The 18781-nt window shown below is 41.5% G+C and overlaps 1 protein-coding gene and 1 non-coding gene across 2 annotated transcripts in view; both read left to right on the top strand.

The window, feature by feature from the left end:
- LOC126428465 (serine/threonine-protein kinase 11-interacting protein) overlaps nt 1–18781 on the top strand; it is a 294026-nt gene that overhangs the window by 191442 nt on the left and 83803 nt on the right. Inside the window, exons 16-17 of the mRNA XM_050090398.1 lie at nt 12870–13045; nt 15291–15388. Coding sequence (XP_049946355.1) covers nt 12870–13045; nt 15291–15388 — 274 coding nt within the window. The remainder of the gene's footprint in view (nt 1–12869; nt 13046–15290; nt 15389–18781) is intronic.
- Nucleotides 4748–4822, top strand: Trnas-cga (transfer RNA serine (anticodon CGA)). The gene has a single exon. It is a non-coding gene; the product is annotated as a tRNA-Ser (tRNA).

Raw genomic sequence — 18781 nt, 5'->3', positions numbered from 1 at the left:
TCTCTCTCTCTCTCTCTCTCTCTCTCTCTCTCTCTCTCGCTCTCTCGCTCTTTTCATCCCCCTTCCCCCCCCTTCTTCCATCCACCAATCTCTCCCCCCTACTCCTACCCCTTTTCTCCTCAATCTCACTCTCACTCCTTGCCCATCTACATTTTGAACTCCACATAACTCTTTAGCAACCAGTTCAGTCAAGTGCTGAACTGACTTTACTCAACAAGAGCAGATTTAGCCATCTTCCTTTTGCTTAGGAACTATTGTGAGTTTTGCTGACTTGAGCAGAGAATGAGAATGAATGTGCAAATAGCAGCACAGTGAAGCGAGGCACCTTTCTTTGCAGCTTTATAGTCTTTTATTTGTTTGATTTCAAAATACAGTTGCTGATAAAAAGTTAGGCACGTAGAAGGAGAGGAGGAAGTGAAATGAAAATTCTCGAATTGAGAGCTCACGTGCTTTTATTTTGGCCGTTACAAAATCGAGTTCAGTGAACGATAAAATTGACAGTACGAGGATACCGCTTTCTTCGCATTCCAGTCGTGTGTGCAGTGCGGGAGTAACAAGTGAGGGACTGAAGAGCACCTCTAGAAGAAGAGTACCTCTAGATTAAATACTGGTTCATCAAATTTTGTATATAGATTTGAGTGGTACAATTCTCTGTTGCATTCCTTGCTGCTGCATTCCAGAGTTTGCAATTGCAGTTTTTCAACATTTTGGTGGCACTCTCCCATTAGTCGAACAATTATATGAGTATCTCGGCACTATTCATTGTATTTGTGTAATATCTCGTGTTAGTTCTGTGTGGCGTGGGCCCACACACTTGAGCAGTGTTCTACGACAGTTTGTAACCAGTCGTATTTGGCCAGAAAACTCTGAATTAATTAATAACAGTGAATGGTACATTACTGTGGTGAGGCTGCCCACTGCCCACAAGTCCAGCTGTTTGCATCTCACTCCTTCGTGAGGGCTACGCAGAACTTCTCAGTAGCACTCTTTACTGACATTAATGCCGTCCAGGGTGTACTACTGACGGACCACACAGTCGGAGGGACTGTCACGTCGCCGGGGACCTGTCCCGTTTTCCTGAGTCTCGGGGATAATGCGTGCTTTCACTGCAGTGACTGGAATTTTGTTTCCGGACTGTACTCTTAAACTTGGGACTCTTCACCAGTAATCACCGTTTTAGGAAAATTGAGATTACTCTTCACAGTATCCATCACGTCCTGTGCGATCTCTGAACGAAGTTGCTCGTACTCATTTGTTATCGTCTTTGGCATAAATTTTGCTGAGATCTTCAACTTTTATAGTCCTGTCTTCCTCAGTTGCGTGTAATATTGTGGTATATTAATAATTTTTACTTATGGACCGTCTGACAGCAACTGAATAAAACACAATTTTAGTGCCATACGCGTTTCGCCTTTATTTTCTGCAAGGCATCATCAGTGGCCTGAAATATGTACATATGTTAGCTATTTTATTTACATTTTTGTCATTGTGCCTGTAGGTTATAAACAGTTCTGGTGGTTGGTATTTCGTATTAAGTAGTAATGTTTTGAACTGCACTTACAGGTTGCGTGGACAATTTCCTACATATTACGCTCCTGTTGCATTTTTGGTGTTGTTCTTCTTCTTATGAACGCCGATTTGCGGTTTTTTTTCCCCATTCCACAACACTATGCACTGAACGCTTGTTTTAAAGCAATGTTTTGGTTTCTGTTGCCGACTGTCAAATGTTTTTGCCAAATATCGAATGTTATTGCCAAACTTATGAGTGTAACTATTGAAGTATCTGTGGTCTGTTCGTGAGTGCATTTGTGTGTGCGTTTGTGTATATATATGTGTGTGTGTGTGTGTGTGTGTGTGTGTGTGTGTGTGTGTCCAGATGATGTGGGGAAGAGTTTTCTTTTTTATTATTATTATTTTTTGTTTTATGTTATCATTTCCTTTACTAAGTGTAGTAGGGAGCCTGTGCTGATGTGTGTTTGTTCATTTATCACATGTTTGTTTTCTGCTATGGCTTTCTTGATATGGAAGTTTTCATGCATTTGTATAAGATGTTTGTCATGGTTGCTTATCCTCATTATTTTCATTTCTTGTTCCATGTTTGTAGAATGATGGTTGTAGTGTTTTAAATGCTCTGCAAATGTGGAATGGTTTGTTTCATACTTCCAACATCTGATATGTTCTTTGTATCTTGTTTGAAAATTCCGGCATGTCATGCCTATGCATACTGCATCACAACTTTGACATTCAAGTTTATATATTCCTGATTGTTGGAATTTGTCTCTCTTGGTAGCTGGCTGGCTTAGGTGTGATTGAAGGGTTTGCCCAGGCTTATATGCTATTTTGAAGCCCTGTCTCTTTAGGATATTTGCAACTCTGTGTGTTAGTTTGTGTGTGTAGGTCATGGTGTACCATCTGGTTCTTTTCTGTGTGTGTTGTCATTGTGTGTGTTTGTAAGTTTTCAGCTTGTGAGTTCTTTTGTATTGTGGAACTGTTGTGTTTGTTTTTTATTTGTGTTTTTATTTTTTGATTGAGCTTGTGTACCGCATGTGTGTCATACCTGTTGTTCCTAGCTATTTGTATGATTGTACTCCTTTCTTGTTCATAGTTTCTCTTGCTCAGTGGGATTCTGTTTAATCTATGTAACATGTGTCTTAGTGCTGCAAGTTTCTAGCTGTGGGGGTGGTTGGATGTGGAATGTATTATTGTGTCTGTGGCTGTTGGTTTTCTAAAGATGTTAAATGTATGTTTACGGTCCATAAGTAAAAATTATTAATATACCGTAATAATTTTGCTGAGATCTTTGTGAGGTTCAAATGTTGTGTTAAAATGGAACGAATGGACCCGGTGCTAATTTTAATCTCATGTGCAAGTTCTCTGTGATTGATATATGTTGCATCACCAGAGTCTCTACAAGACCAGTAAATACCTGATTTGGGAATGTCGAGAGCCTACCTGAATGTGCTTCACCCTTCGCAGATGAGTGACCACTTTTGAAGCAATTGCACCACTCCTTTATCTGTGTGGTATTTATTGCTCCGTCCCCAAACACTTGTCGTACCTTGTGGGTCGTTTCAACTTGAGAATTGCCGAGCTTAAAATAAAATCTGATGCAGTAACGTTGTTCACTACTACTGTCATTCTGTGGACAACAGAAAATCCACTACTACCGTCTACACGTGTTTACTTATCGACAGCTAGTCGGCGGCTGACCGTTTCCACAGTCACTTAAAAAAATTACACGTCCGCACTACGTATACCTACGGGCGTAGAGAGCACACGTGTTCCGATACCGCCGTACGTACTCCCCGAGTCCCCGTACAGTGCACAGCGGAGGATACCTCGTGTGACTTCCGCTCCACTCGTAAATGGAACTGTGAAAAACTGACTGTCTGCATGATTTGTACGAGTCCAGATTTTCCTTATCCTGTTTCTGAGGCTCTTACGTGACGTGTATGTTGGTAGCACTGGAATAGTTCTGCTGTCTTGTCACAAATGTTGCTCCTGCAAAATTTCTAGTATGTGTTTCACAAAAAGAATATCTTGTTTCCCCCAGTGATTCACGTGTGAGTTCACAGAGCATTTGTGTAACACGCACATGTCGATTGAACCTACTGGTTACAAATCTGGCAGCACGTCCCCGCTTTGCTTCGTCGTCTTCCTGTAATCTGACTCTACGGGGATCTCAAACACTCCCCCGGGACTCTAGATTTGGTCTAGCATTCTGTATGCGATCTGCCTTATAGGTGAGCTACAGTTTCCTTAAAATCTCCCTGTTAAGCAATGTCAACCATTTAGCTTCCCGACAAGTGATGTTACGTGCTCATTCCATTTCATGTTGCACTTTCACGTTATGTCTAGACGTTTAATGGATACGAATACGGTGTCGAGCAGCACACCACCGTTACGGTATTCAAATATTATGCTTTGTTTTTCCTACTCATCCATATTAACATACATTTTTGTCCATTTAGACCGAGCTGCCTCACATTACACTAATTAGAAATTTTATTTATGTCACCTCATATCCAGCTACCGTCACTCGATGACACCGTAGCGTCGTCGGGAGAGAGCCACAGATTCCTCCTCACCCTATCTGCCAGATCATTTACGTATATAGTGGACGAGAGCAGTCCTGTCATACTTGTCTGAGGCAGTCCTGATAATGTACATATCTTTTATGAACATTTGCCACCCAGAACAGTCTACTGTGTTCTGGTATTTTAAAAAATATTCCACCCACTTGCATATTTTAAAAGATATTCAGTACGCTCGTGGATCTTTCTTCGTACTTTACAGTATGACATTACGTTAAACAATTCCTGATGTCTAGAATGAGATTTTCACTCTGCAGCGGAGTGTGCGCTGATATGAAACTTCCTGGCAGATTAAAACTGTGTGCCGAACCGAGACCCGAACTCGGGACTTGAGAGCGCAGGGCGTGAGTCGTGCTTGGGTAGGTCAGTTGGTAGAGCACTTGCTCGCTAAAGGCAAAGGTCCCGAGTTCGAGTCTCGGCCTGGCACACAGTTTTAATCTGCCAGAGAGTTTCATATCAGTGGACACTACGCTGCAGAGTGAAAATCTCATTCTGGACACATCCCCCAGGCTGTGGCTAAGCTATGTCTCTGCAATATCCTTTCTTCCAGGAGTGCTAGTTCTGCAAGGTTCGCAGGAGAGCTTCTGTAAAGTTTGGAAGGTAGGAGACGAGGTACTGGCAGAAGTAAAGCTGTGAGGACGGGGCGTGAGTCGTGCTTGGGTAGCTCAGTCGGTAGAGCACTTGCCCGCGAAAGGCAAAGGTCCCGAGTTCGAGTCTCGGCCTGGCACACAGTTTTAAACTGCCAAGAAGTTTCAATTTCTGACGTAGTGCAGAACAGAGATAAGATTCACTGTCAGAAGTGACGACATGACACTCCTCGTCAGCAGTCCACACATCCCAGGTGCGACGCCAATCTTGAAGAGGCGGGTATCTGTGTTGTGTCGACAGAAATTCGCTCACCGGATTGCTATTTGGAAACCTGGCCTCTGGCTGGATCGTCAGAGGCAGTCGGCCTCCCCGGGACAGCAGCTTCAGGTGTCGGGGAGCTACGATATGCCAAGTACCCGGTAGCACATTTCTCGCTAGGTGCGGCGAGACTCTACCGAATAAAATGTCGAGGGTACGTTTGATTTTCCTCGCGTTTCCCTTCGATCCGACACTGAGCCACTGCCACGCCCGAATGTCCCACACTCCTGGATACCCACGCCTCCACCGGCTGTCTACAGTGACACCTTTCAAAACTCTGTCCATCGCCAGTACTCATACCGTGTGCACGTGTAGCGAGCTTGTTTGTCCCGCAGTGCTAGTGCGATGTGTACACAGTATGTTCCCTCTCATATCTCATATAATGTGGTTTTACTGTGACGAAACGGAATCACTTCCGTTGTCATTCTACCAGTCAAAGAAGACTGTGACCGACCATTTACACTCTTGGTGATGGGAATTATGTGTAACTCTACAGACTTCCTTGGCCACGTGATGTCGTCCTTCAGTTTCTTGTCACACCACCTGAGTTTCGACCTCTCTCTGGGATCTCCTTTGTGATCTTCTGATGTTTTCAGGTAGCTGAACGCCATCAAAAACCAGTGGCGTATTCACTTATAAAAGAGAGCTTTCTCGTGCTCGTCTTAAGGAATTGAGACTACCGGATGACATTTTTCTGGCTGCTATTGGTAGGAACTCAGGATTAAAACTGAAGAAACTGCAAAAAGGTAGGAATTCAAAGAGATGGGACCTGGATAAACTGAAAGGACCAGAGGTTGTAGAGGGTTTCAGAGGGAGCATCAGGAAACGATTGACGAAAACAGGAAAAAGAAATACAATAGAAGAAGAATGGGTAGTTTTAAGAAATGAAATAGTGAAGACAGCAGAGGATTGAGTAGGTAAAAAGATGAGGGCTAGTAAAAGTCCTTGGGTAACACAAAAGGTATTGAATTTAATTGCTGAAAGGAGAAAATATAAAAATGCAATGAATGAAACAGCCAAAAGGAAATACAAACATCTTAAAAATGAGATTGACAGGAAATGCAAAATGGCTAAGCAGGAAGGCGTAGAAGACAAAAGTAAGGATATAGAGGCATGTATCACTAGGGGTAACATACATACTGCGTATATGAAAATGAAAGAGATCTTTGGAGAAAAGATGGAATACCAGTCCTAAGCAAAGAAGGGAAATTAGAAACTTGGAAGGAATGTATAGAGGGTCTGTACAAGGAAGATATACTTGAGGGCAATATTGTGGAAAGGGAAGAGGATGTAGAGGAAGATGAAAGGGGCTGTATGATATTGCGTGAAGAATTTGACTAAGTACTGAAAGTCAAAACAGCTCCCCAGGAGTAGATAACATTCTGTTAGAACTACCGATAGCCTTGGGAGAGCCAGCCATGACAAAATTCTTCCATTTGGTGAGCAAGATGTATGAGACAAGTGAAATACCCTCAGACTTTAAGAAGAATATAATAATCCCAGTTCCGAAGAAAACAGGTGCTGACAGGTGTGAAAATTACTGAACTATCAGTTTAATAACTCACTAACACAAATCCTTTACAGAAGAATGGAAATACTGGTAGAGGCCAACCTTGGGGATGATCAGTTTGGATTCTGGAGAAATGTAGGAACATGCGAGGCAATACTGACCGTACGACTTCTCATAGGAGACAGGTTAAGGAAAGACGAATTAAGTTTATAGCATTTATAGACTTAGAGAAAGCTTTTGACAATGTTGACTGGGATACTCTCTTACAAATTCTAAAGGTGGCAGGGGTAAAATACAGGGAGCGAAAGACTATTTACAATTTGTACAGACACCAGTTGGTAGTTATAAGAACTGATGTGCATGAAAGGGAAGCAGCAGTTGAGAAGGGAGTGGGACAGTCTGTATATTGAGCAAGTAGTAAAGGAAACAAAAGAAAAATTTGGAGTAAGAGTTAAAACTCCAGGGAGAAGAAATAAAAACTTTTAGGTGTGCCAGTAACATTGTAATTCTGTCAGGGGCAGCAAGGGACTTGCAAGAGCATGATGGCTGAAGTATGGAGGATATAAAATGTCAACTGGAAATGGCAAGAATAGCATTTCTGAAGAAGAGAAATTTGTTAACATCGAGTATAGATTGAAGTTTCAGGATGTCCTTTCTGAAAGTATTTGTTTGGAGTAGTGTAGCCATATACGGAAGTGAATCATGGACAATAACTAGTTTAGACAGGAAGAGAATAGAAGGTTCTGAAATGCGGTGCTACAGAAGGGCGCTGAAGATCAGATGGGTAGACTACATGACTCGTGAGGAGGTACTGAATAGATTTCGGGTGAAGAGAAATTTGTGATACAACCTGACTAAAAGAGGGGTTCAGTTGGGAGGACATATTCTGAGGCATCAAGGGATCACCAATTTAGTACTGGAGAAAAGAGTAAGGGGGTAAAAATCGTAAAGGGAGACCAAGAGATGACTACAGTAAGCAGATTCAGAGAGATGGTTGGAGTAGTTACTCGGAGATGAAAAGGCTTGCACGGGACAGAATAGCAGGAAGAGCTGCATCAAACCATCTTTGGACTGAAGCCCACAACAACAGCAACACTGGTAGGACATCATCATTGTATAGACAGCCTAACAGGCATGATGAGAGGGGTTGTTGTTGTTGTGGTCTTCAGTCCTGAGACTGGTTTGATGCAGCTCTCCATGCTACTCTATCCTGTGCAAGCTTTTTCATCTCCCAGTACCTACTGCAACCTACATCCTTCTGAATCTGCTTAGTGTATTCATCTCTTGGTCTCCCTCTACGATTTTTACCCTCCACGCTGCCCTCCAATACTAAATTGGTGATCCCTTGATGCCTCAGAACATGTCCTACCAACCGATCCCTTCTTCTGGTCAAGTTGTGCCACAAACTTCTCTTCTCCCCAATCCTATTCAATACTTCCTCATTAGTTATGTGATCTACCCATCTAATCTTCAGCATTCTTCTGTAGCACCACATTTCGAAAGCTTCTATTCTCTTCTTGTCCAAACTATTTATCGTCCATGTTTCACTTCCATACATGGCTACACTCCATACGAATACTTTCAGAAATGACTTCCTGACACTTAAATCAATACTGGATGTTAACAAATTTCTCTTCTTCAGAAACGCTTTCCTTGCCATTGCCAGCCTACATTTTATATCCTCTCTACTTCGACCATCATCAGTTACTTTGCTCCCCAAATAGCAAAACTCCTTTACTACTTTAAGTGCCTCATTTCCTAATCTAATTCCCTCAGCATCACCCGACTTAATTAGACTACATTCCATTATCCTTGTTTTGCTTTTGTTGATGTTCATCTTATATCCTCCTTTCAAGACACTGTCCATTCCATTCAACTGCTCTTCCAAGTCCTTTGCTGTCTCTGACAGAATTACAATGTCATCGGCGAACCTCAAAGTTTTTATTTCTTCTCCATGAATTTTAATACCTACTCCGAATTTTTCTTTTGTTTCCTTTACTGCTTGCTCAATATACAGATTGAACAACATCGGGGAGAGGCTACAACCCTGTCTTACTCCCTTCCCAACCACTGCTTCCCTTTCATGTCCCTCGACTCTTATAACTGCCATCTGGTTTCTGTACAAATTGTAAATAGCCTTTCGCTCCCTGTATTTTACCCCTGCCACCTTTAGAATTTTAAAGAGAGTATTCCAGTCAACATTGTCAAAAGCTTTCTCTAAGTCTACAAATGCTAGAAACGTAGGTTTGCCTTTCCTTAATCTTTCTTCTAAGATAAGTCGTAAGGTCAGTATTGCCTCACGTGTTCCAGTGTTTCTACGGAATCCAAACTGATCTTCCCCGAGGTTGGCTTCTACTAGTTTTTCCATTCGTCTGTAAAGAATTCGTGTTAGTATTTTGCAGCTGTGACTTATTAAGCTGATAGTTCGGTAATTTTCACATCTGTCAACACCTGCTTTCTTTGGGATTGGAATTATTATATTCTTCTTGAAGTCTGAGGGTATTTCGCCTGTTTCATACATCTTGCTCACCAGATGGTAGAGTTTTGTCAGGACTGGCTCTCCCACGGCCGTCAGTAGTTCCAATGGAATATTGTCTACTCCGGGGGCCTTGTTTCGACTCAGGTCTTTCAGTGCTCTGTCAAACTCTTCACGCAGTATCATATCTCCCATTTCATCTTCATCTACATCCTCTTCCATTTCCATAATATTGTCCTCAAGTACATCGCCCTTGTATAAACCCTCTATATACTCCTTCCACCTTTCTGCTTTCCCTTCTTTGCTTAGAACTGGGTTTCCATCTGAGCTCTTGATATTCATACAAGTCGTTCTCTTATCTCCAAAGGTCTCTTTAATTTTCCTATAGGCGGTATCTATCTTACCCCTAGTGAGATAGGCCTCTACATCCTTACATTTGTCCTCTAGCCATCCCTGCTTAGCCATTTTGCACTTCCTGTCGATCTCATTTTTGAGACGTTTGTATTCCTTTTTACCTGTTTCACTTACTGCATTTTTATATTTTCTCCTTTCATCAAGTAAATTCAATATTTCTTCTGTTACCCAAGGATTTCTACTAGCCCTCGTCTTTTTACCTACTTGATCCTCTGCTGCCTTCACTACTTCATCCCTCAAAGCTACCCATTCTTCTTCTACTGTATTTATTTCCCCCATCCCTGTCAATTGCTCCCTTATGCTCTCCCTGAATCTCTGTACAACCTCTGGTTCTTTTAGTTTATCCAGGTCCCATCTCCTTAAATTCCCACCTTTTTGCAGTTTCTTCAGTTTTAATCTACAGGTCATAACCAATAGATTGTGGTCAGAGTCCACATCTGCCCCTGGAAATGTCTTACAATTTAAAACCTGGTTCCTAAATCTCTGTCTTACCATTATATAATCTATCTGACACCTTTTAGTATCTCCAGGGTTCTTCCATGTATACAACCTTTTTTCATGATTTTTAAACCAAGTGTTAGTTATGATTATGTTGTGCTCTGTGCAAAATTCGACCAGGCGGCTTCCTCTTTCATTTCTGTCCCCCAATCCATATTCACCTACTATGTTTCCTTCTCTCCCATTTCCTACACTCGAATTCCAGTCACCCATGACTATTAAATTTTTGTCTCCCTTCACAATCTGAATAATTTCTTTTATTTCATCATACATTTCTTCAATTTCTTCGTCATCTGCAGAGCTAGTTGGCATATAAACTTGTACTACTGTAGTAGGTGTGGGCTTCGTATCTATCTTGGCCACAATAATGCGTTCACTATGCTATTTGTAGTAGCTTACCCGCATGCCTATTTTCCTATTCATTATTAAACCTACTCCTGCATTACCCCTATTTGATTTTGTGTTTATAACCCTGTAGTCACCTGACTACATGAGAGGGGATGTTTACCAAAATATTATTGTCATGCCACAGAGGCGGCTTCCCCGTCGTTTGTATTCTCCACAAACTTTGACTGCATATTTATTCCTCGATGGTGTGAAACCATGAAGCTGGGTGTGTATGGCCGTCATCTGTATTTAAATGACATACATTCTTAGAAATCTCAGCTGCTTCTTGAACTTCCCTGCTACAAATTCCTCAGTTAGTGTGCATATATTGTTGAAATTGTATCTCAGTAAGAGACCTCATTACAACGGTGGTTTGGAAAGTAACCACCCTTGGGCTGTAAACAAACAACTAGGATGGAAAAAAAAGTCATTAGATACTCCTTAAAACTACGGCATTTTGCAATATTTCAACAGTCGCCATTTAAATTTAAGCATTTGCCATAGTGTTTCACTAATTTACAAATTCCTTCTTCATCAATTTCTGCCGCCTTAATGTGGAGCCAGTCTTTCGCTCCATTTTAAAGTTTGCCGACTTCATCAAAGTTCTGCAATGCAATCCACTTCTTCATGTGAGCTAAGAAAGGGAAATCAACTTGACACCAAGTATGGACTCTGTGTGTGTGTGTGTGTGTGTGTGTGTGTGTGTGTGTGTGTGTGTAGAGGGGAATCAGAAATGTCCCTTTCACAGTGAGGATGAATGTTGCACGCAAAAACACAACACCAGATGTCAGCATACTACCACATTCGTTTGAAATGGCTTGCTTAAATTTCTTCACAATCCAGAGATGACAAATCTTTGATATTCATGAGCTATTTGATCCGTTTTGCTTACAAGATCGTTACCCACAACAGAAAGCTTACAATTCCTATCTTTATCATGAATGTTTGTTCTATTAGTTTTATGAAATTGGACCCATTGCCGAGCAACACCTTGACTAATAATATTTAGAATCTATACATTGATAAGAGTCGTCTTGTGTCCAAATGTTTTTGCAGGGAAATGAATTTTATTGCTGCACACATTTTGTGGGATTTTTTATTACAGCACACATGTTTTAAGGCCGTAATGAGAGAATTTGCAAAAGAATGAGGTACATACTTTCACAGCTCGATGCTTACTTAATCTGAGAATGTGCAGGTGTAACAGCAGCAGTGCTGTGTGCACAAATACCGACGCTGCACTAGAATGTCGGTTACTTTTCAAAACCAGCCCGGTAATACATTCTCAATATGGAGAACTACGGCCGAGATGTCGCTTCGACAACATACATGTACTAGCTGAAGAATGCGACAGCAGTAGGAGGAATCTCCGAGGAGAAGTGCTCAAGATTTCTAACGAGCAATTTGATTTCTATCGAGATAATAGCTCTAGGCTTTTAGATTCGTGGCTATGTGCCGTTGAGGAAGTAAATGCGTAGCCACAGTGTGGGAGGAATGCAAATTACTCTGCAGCCCGTCAGTAATATGTCAGTAAACGTATTTCTCCTTTGTCGTTCTGCATGTCCAATGTAGTTCAGGCAATGAAGGAAAATTAGGGGAACAAATTAGTGTAGTTACAAATTTTCATAGAGTGGTAGAGGGTAGTTTCACAACAACAGGTTTGACAGTACGGATGGGTATGGGAGGGGGGAGGGGGAGTGGCATGTAAAGGTCAATTTTTTAGGTTTTTCTTGAATATCTCGAAAACTGTTACTTCTAGTGAAAATGATTCCCAATACCAAATTAAGCTACATTAAATTTCATACAAAAAAGGCCCTCTTCATTTTTCCATTAAAATTAATAGTTTCTGTGTTACAAAGAATGGAAAAATCTCAGACTGCTAAAAATAGTGTTTTAATGTTATGAAATTGATGTATATTCTTAAAGGAAGTGGATTAAGAACTAATATTAAATGTGTGTACCACATCTAAGAGCAGTAGAACTGCATTGAGGGATAAATTGTATTCTCAGGTTGTAACAGAGTGAAAAGATAATTGCGGTCGTACACTTCTGGGCTTCACACACCTCCGGAATGAAGAGCTAGCAGGCTATTCCTCGATCTCTGTACCACTCTACACCACGGAGAGCAACTACGAGCTATTTCGCGACATTATACTGACCCTTCCACAACTTGCCTTACAAATTACCGGCAACGAAGTACACAGACACTCCTAGTGGGGGAGGTGTTTATTTTCCACAATGTGTGCCGTACACAGATATGAATTGCTCGTAATACAAATTAAAGAATTACATAAGAACAGAATGCACGTAAATCTCTGCACACTGTTCTACACCAATAGAGGGGACATCGATTCTGAGCGAGCTCATACAGCCATCAAAGTGTTCTTCTGGGAAAGGCAACTTCCCCAAACACGAGTGCAGCTCACTTGTAACGTTACAGACAGATTTTACCTCCCAAGCATTTCCTGTCGAGCTATCTCGTGTGATTAAACTAAATGACTTCACTCCCTTCTTACATAGTGGAGCTGTTTTCAGTTTACAGAGCAAGTACTTTCCTCCGATCTCACAGCTCTGTCGCCGGCAGGTGCGCCACGGCGAGCGGCGCCTCGGCCTGACGCGACGCCTCGGCCCGGCGTCCCTCTGTCGGACGTGCCGCAGTATTCCTACGTGGACTTCGGGTGGGCAGACCACCGCATCAAGCTGCACCTTTACGTCAGTGTGTTCCAACAGCGGGACGAGGAGCTCACCACACTCGTCAAGGTGCGTGTCTGTTTCCGAGTCTGTAAAGGGCGCCGTTCTGTACCGTCGGGACGGTCGTAGCCAGTGCCGAGCCAGAGACGGAGGAGTAGGTCGGGTGCGCTCACTCGCGACAGTAATGGTAACCGGGTGAGTAATTTCTCAAACGTCACAGAGCCGGTCCACAGTTTGGAGGTCGTGATGCGGCACGGCGTACATCGCTCTTAGCTACTTTGGGCGGAAAGTGTGCCCTGCAGTGCTCCACAGTTTTCACTGTTTTAAGGGGGATGTACTTATACTGCAGAGTTCATCTTTGACACACTAGTGTAGAACCTGTGACAGATTAGATTAGATTATTTTTTCGTTCCATAGATCCATGCTGAGGGGATCCTCGCGGATGTGGAACATGTCAATTTTTTTTTAATGTTGAAATAACAATACTAATAGTATGAATATATACATCATTTGTTTCTATTAAAAAAATCGTCAATGGAATAGAAGGAGTTGGCCACTAGTAAGTCTTTCAGGCTCCTTTTAAACTGATCTTTATTTGTAACTAAATTTTTTATGTTTGCTGGCAGATTATTGAAGATGAGTGTTCCTGAGTAGTGGACCCCTTTTTGAACTAAAGTAAGTGCTTTTAAGTCCTTGTGCAGATCATTTTTGTTCCTGGTATTGTATGTATGAACTGAGCTGTTTGTTGGAAAAAGAGATATATTATGTAGGACAAATTTCATTAAGGAGTAAATATACTGAGAGGCAGTGGTTAGTATACCCAGTTCTTTGAAGAGGTTTCAGCAGGACGTCCATGAATTTACTCCACAAATAATACGTATTACACGCTTTTGGACTCTGAAAACTTTTGTTTGACTTGAAGAATTACCCCAAAATATTATACCATATGACATTATGGAGTGGAAGTAGGCAAAGTATGCAAGCTTTTTTATTTTTATGTCGCCTATGTCTGCTAACACTCGAATTGCAAATACAGATTTGTTAAGGCGTTTCTGCAGTTCTGTGGTGTGCTCCTCCCAACTGAATTTATTATGAAGTTGTAATCCCAGGAATTGAAGACTGTCAACCTCTTCTATCTGCTCAGAGCCGGCCAATTACAAAATCTGACTAGCGACCCGACCCGGCTCGGCTCCAGATGGGAAGTGTCGAGTATCTACGGCCAGAGGAATTGTACGGCACAGTCTATTACATTTGTGGGCTATTGTGTAGAGTTACGAATAAATTTCAGATAACAACATTAAGTAACTCGGTAACATCACTTTCGCGTAACTATGCCGTGTAAGCAGCAAATGGCACGAAATGTATCTAAAGGCACAAATGTTATGTGTTAACATTTTGAATTGGCATTTGGAGTGACAGCTTGTAGCGACGACAGGAGCACATTGTGATATAAGTGCTATGTTTTCAACAGATCTGAATGGAGAGAATTGAAACTCACTGCTGCAATTGTTTGCTGTGGACTCTTTACGGTAGACTTCTTCACCTTACCACGCAAAGAATTGTGTCTGTTGGATAAAATATGGAACACCGTATTTATTGTTCACAGCTTTCTTTTGCTACGCAAGTTTCCTCAAACAATAGCAGGAAACTGTTGAATTGAGAGGTGAATGGCAGAGTGATAACCAGAGTGAGAGAAAGTGACTGTGCTGGGATTTGATCTCGCAGCCTCTCGGTCTCCAGCCACGAGCTCTGCTACTGGACCACCTCATTGGGTGTGACTCTGGCCTCACTTCCTCAATTCTCAAGGAACTGCAGCTGTTGTGAGTTACTGCGGCTGTTTGCTAGGTGGCAATAGGGTCCTTTTCACAGCTTCGCTTTAATTCTTCGTAATTCAGAGAGTTTCTATGAAATATTTATGAATTATATTCAGAAATCTTCCTTGTGGATCGCTAAATTTGTTTTATATTTATATCAGTAATATTCTTTTATAGTACATGGTGAAAGTGTTAAAAAGAAATCCAAAGGTAGCTCTGTATTAAGTGAGGGCAAATGAAATTAGCCACAAGCAAGCAGAGCCAACTCCGGGGTGTAAGAGGTGATATGTGAGAGCTGCGTTTAGATGTACAAACTGATTCGACTGAGACTTTCCACACATTTTTGAGCGACGTCTCGTTTCGTGCTCGTTCTGGATCAGAATCTTACATTGTAGGAGAGGATACCTCTGAGCCACTCAAATACTCTTCTCTTTCAGAGTCAACCCTAGTTTGCTTGTCACACTGCACTTCACATACCTGATATTCCCTTCACGTTTCAGGGTCATGTGCTCTGCAAGAACTTGACACAACCGAAACCTGCACTCGTGGTCCTGTCGACGCACAAGGTCTATCTCCTCTACATTACGAGACAGGAGAGGTAAGTTGGTGTCTCTTCTCACTCTGTGATCGTTGGCTGTCCTAAATGTCAGCAGCCGTGTCAAAGTTGTAATGCTTTCACAATACTGCCTGTGGTTTTAGAAGTCACGGCATTAAGTGTATCGTACGACAACACTTAGAAATGGAACACAAGTGAAGACACTACAGTGCTAGACCAAGATAATGAATATACTGTTTCTGAAAAAGAATCTTTTGGATATGGCATTAATAATTTTTAGCTATAGTGGTAACTGCAGGCACAGACAGTCTGTGAATAAAATGTCGAAATCCATCGAATTGAAACTCGTGACAGGTGACTGCCACATTCCAGTCTGCTGGGCATTCTTAAAAGTGGCGGCCATTTTCCTCAGTACTGTCGATACTTTACCCTCCTTTTGACTCGGTTAATGCAGCCCAGCTGCCGCAAAATCTTCGGCAAAGTGCAGCTGACTCGGGATCGTAATCTGTAATTGTGCTAATAAGGTAGTCGAGGTATTTAGGAACTGACTTCGTATTCCTCATTTCTGTACACACAGGTCACACCTAACTACTGGTTTTGACTCTTTCTTCAGAAAAATTGTATCAAAAACATTTCTCACCTATGTGACATTTTAATGGCACGCGCAGTGTGTCACACAGAAACAATCCTTACAGGCTCACAAGTAGGAAAAAAGAAAATTTAGTATACAAAACAAATTGCTTGCAAGCATCCCCACAGGGTTGTACATGAATGACATTACACGATGTAAAGTATTTTCACATCACTGATAACCACACGACGTGTGCTCTGTCACCTGTAGCAGGTTCTTTTCGTGCATTCGTCGGTGAGCACATTATAGTGCGCTGCTGTCGGTACTCGTAGCCCTACGCGAAAGCTTGTACATGTTCAAATGCTGCTTTGATATTTCAGTTCCTACTAAAGCTCAGCCTGCCATAAAATTCTGAGTAGTTTTAGTGCTTGTAATTTTTCTCTTACATTCAATACACAGCATCTCTATCCTCGCATTACTTGACATTTGTAGTGATATGGGGACTTCTAAGGTACTTGGAATGAATGCAACTTGAATATATAATAATTTGCACAACATAAAATGTTTCCGATACTCGATATGTTCCGTACTGTGTGTTTTTCTTACAGGCGGCCAAAAATAACTTACTCAGTTGACAAGTTGATTTAGTGCAAAAAGCGGTCAGACATTCTACATCTTCATCTACATCTACATACATACTCCGCAATCCACCATGCGGAGGGTACCTCGTACCACAACTAGCATCTTCTCTCCCTGTTCCACTCCCAAACACAACCAGGGGAAAATGACTGCTTATATGCCTCTGTACGAGCCCCAATCTCTCTTATCTTTGCGGTCTTTCTGCGAAATATAAGTTGGCGGCAGTAAAGTTGTACTGCAGTCAGCCTCAAATGCTGGTTCTCTAAATTTCCTCAGTAGCAATTCACAAAAAGAACACCTCCATTCCTCTAGAGACTCCCACCCGAGTTCCTGAAGCATTTTCATAACACTTGTGTGATGATCAAACCTACCAGTAACAAATCTAGCAGCCTGCCTCTGAATTGCTCCTATGCCCTCCCTCAATCCGACGTGATAGGGATTCCAAACGCTCGAGCAGTACTCAAGAATAGGTCGTATTAGTGTTTTATAAGCGGTCTCCTTTACAGATGAACCACATCTTCCCAAAATTCTACCAATGAACCGAAGACGACTATCCGCCTTCCCCACAACTGCCATTACACGCTTGTCCCACTTCATATCGCTCTGCAATGTTACGCCCAAATATTTAATTGATGTGACTGTGTCAAGTGCTACACTACTGATGGAGTATTCAAACATTACGGGATTCTTTTTCCTATTCATCTGCATTAATTTACATTTATCTGTATTTAGAGTTAGCTACCATTCTTTACACCAATCACAAATCCTGTCCAAGTCATCTTGTATCCTCCTACAGTCACTCGACAACGACACCTTCCCGTACACCACAGCATCATCAGCAAACAGCCGCACATTGCTATCCACCATACCCGAAAGATCATTTATGTAGATAGAAAACGACAGCGGACCTACCACACTTCCTTGGGGCACTACAGATGATACCCTGATCTCCGATGAACACTCACCATCAAGGACAAATTGTTATATCTGTTGCTTTCGATATCTCTGATTGTACATTCTCGACTTTTTGTAACTATAAAGGTTTGGCTCATTGGAACATATGTAAATTTGTAGAAAGGGAGAAACTTCGGAACATAACTTTCAGTAACAATCGTAATCTCAACTGCTTATTGATATCGTCCTAACGAGCTGGACATTCGAGGCTATTGGTAAAGCATTAATATCTGTTTTAATAACTTCACTGAAAATAAAATTTTCTTATCAAAGATTGGAATTAGAGGTATATTTTCTTCTGATACACGCTGTGGGGCGTCCCACTCTAGATTGCTATTCGCAGGGCAGTCACATTCAGTGGTGGCAGCCCAGTAAGCGTGAGGTACGCTTGCTCGTGTGAACGTGTGATGTTTTCTTTGCCGAAGAAGGCTTGGGCTGATAGCTGCACATATATCAGTCTTTTCATTGTGCCTGTCTGCAACTCAAAGGGTCATCTTTATGGTGAGTAGCAATCAGTCCTATTCCTTTATAAAGCCAGGCAGATCTGCAGCTTTCCATAAGATACCTTATAGTCAGCAAAAGCACATTTAGTACATGAAAGCCATTTCCTGTCAAGATTAACTCTTTCTCATGCCAGTGCTATATAATCATACAGTTGTTAATAAAGATTCAAATATTACCAACAAACCAGACCCAGATCATACTTCATAATTTCAGTAATATGTCTAATATGTTCATCATCGTCTATTTACCTAAATTCCCTATATTCATTTCATAGAATCTTATACAGCGTGCCATCAAAACGGAAGTACAATGCATTACAAAACAGAGTACCAGATAGTCCCTAACATTCCATTTCCATAACAATAACATCATCATAGCTGTGGAATCCTTACATATATCACAGCATAAACCTCAACCGTCACAGAATCATTATACTTCACAATATTGTAAATCTTCATCATCGTGACTCGTAAAACTTCATCTCAGTGTAAATACCGTCAATAGAAAAACTAGTCTGAATTATGATTCTCAGATTCTATCCAAAATAGTGCAACATATGTTTCAAACGAAGAAAAATAAATTTTGCACCATAACTGATCTTTCATGTATTATATGTAACCGTCTACTTTGGATCAGTTTGAAAATGCCTTTTTCTCACAATGACACTACAGTATTGATTGAACTGGCACAACTTACAAAATTCTTACATTTTCATTGTCCTTAAACTTTTTTTCATTTTTTAAGACACTAGATGTTTCGGCATTGCA

This window comes from Schistocerca serialis, chromosome 12 (assembly GCF_023864345.2).
Source record: "Schistocerca serialis cubense isolate TAMUIC-IGC-003099 chromosome 12, iqSchSeri2.2, whole genome shotgun sequence".
In the NCBI taxonomy this organism is placed as follows: Eukaryota; Metazoa; Arthropoda; class Insecta; order Orthoptera; family Acrididae; genus Schistocerca; species Schistocerca serialis.
The sequence above is the reverse complement of the archived record's forward strand: the minus strand, read 5'-3'. Positions and strand labels throughout refer to the sequence as shown.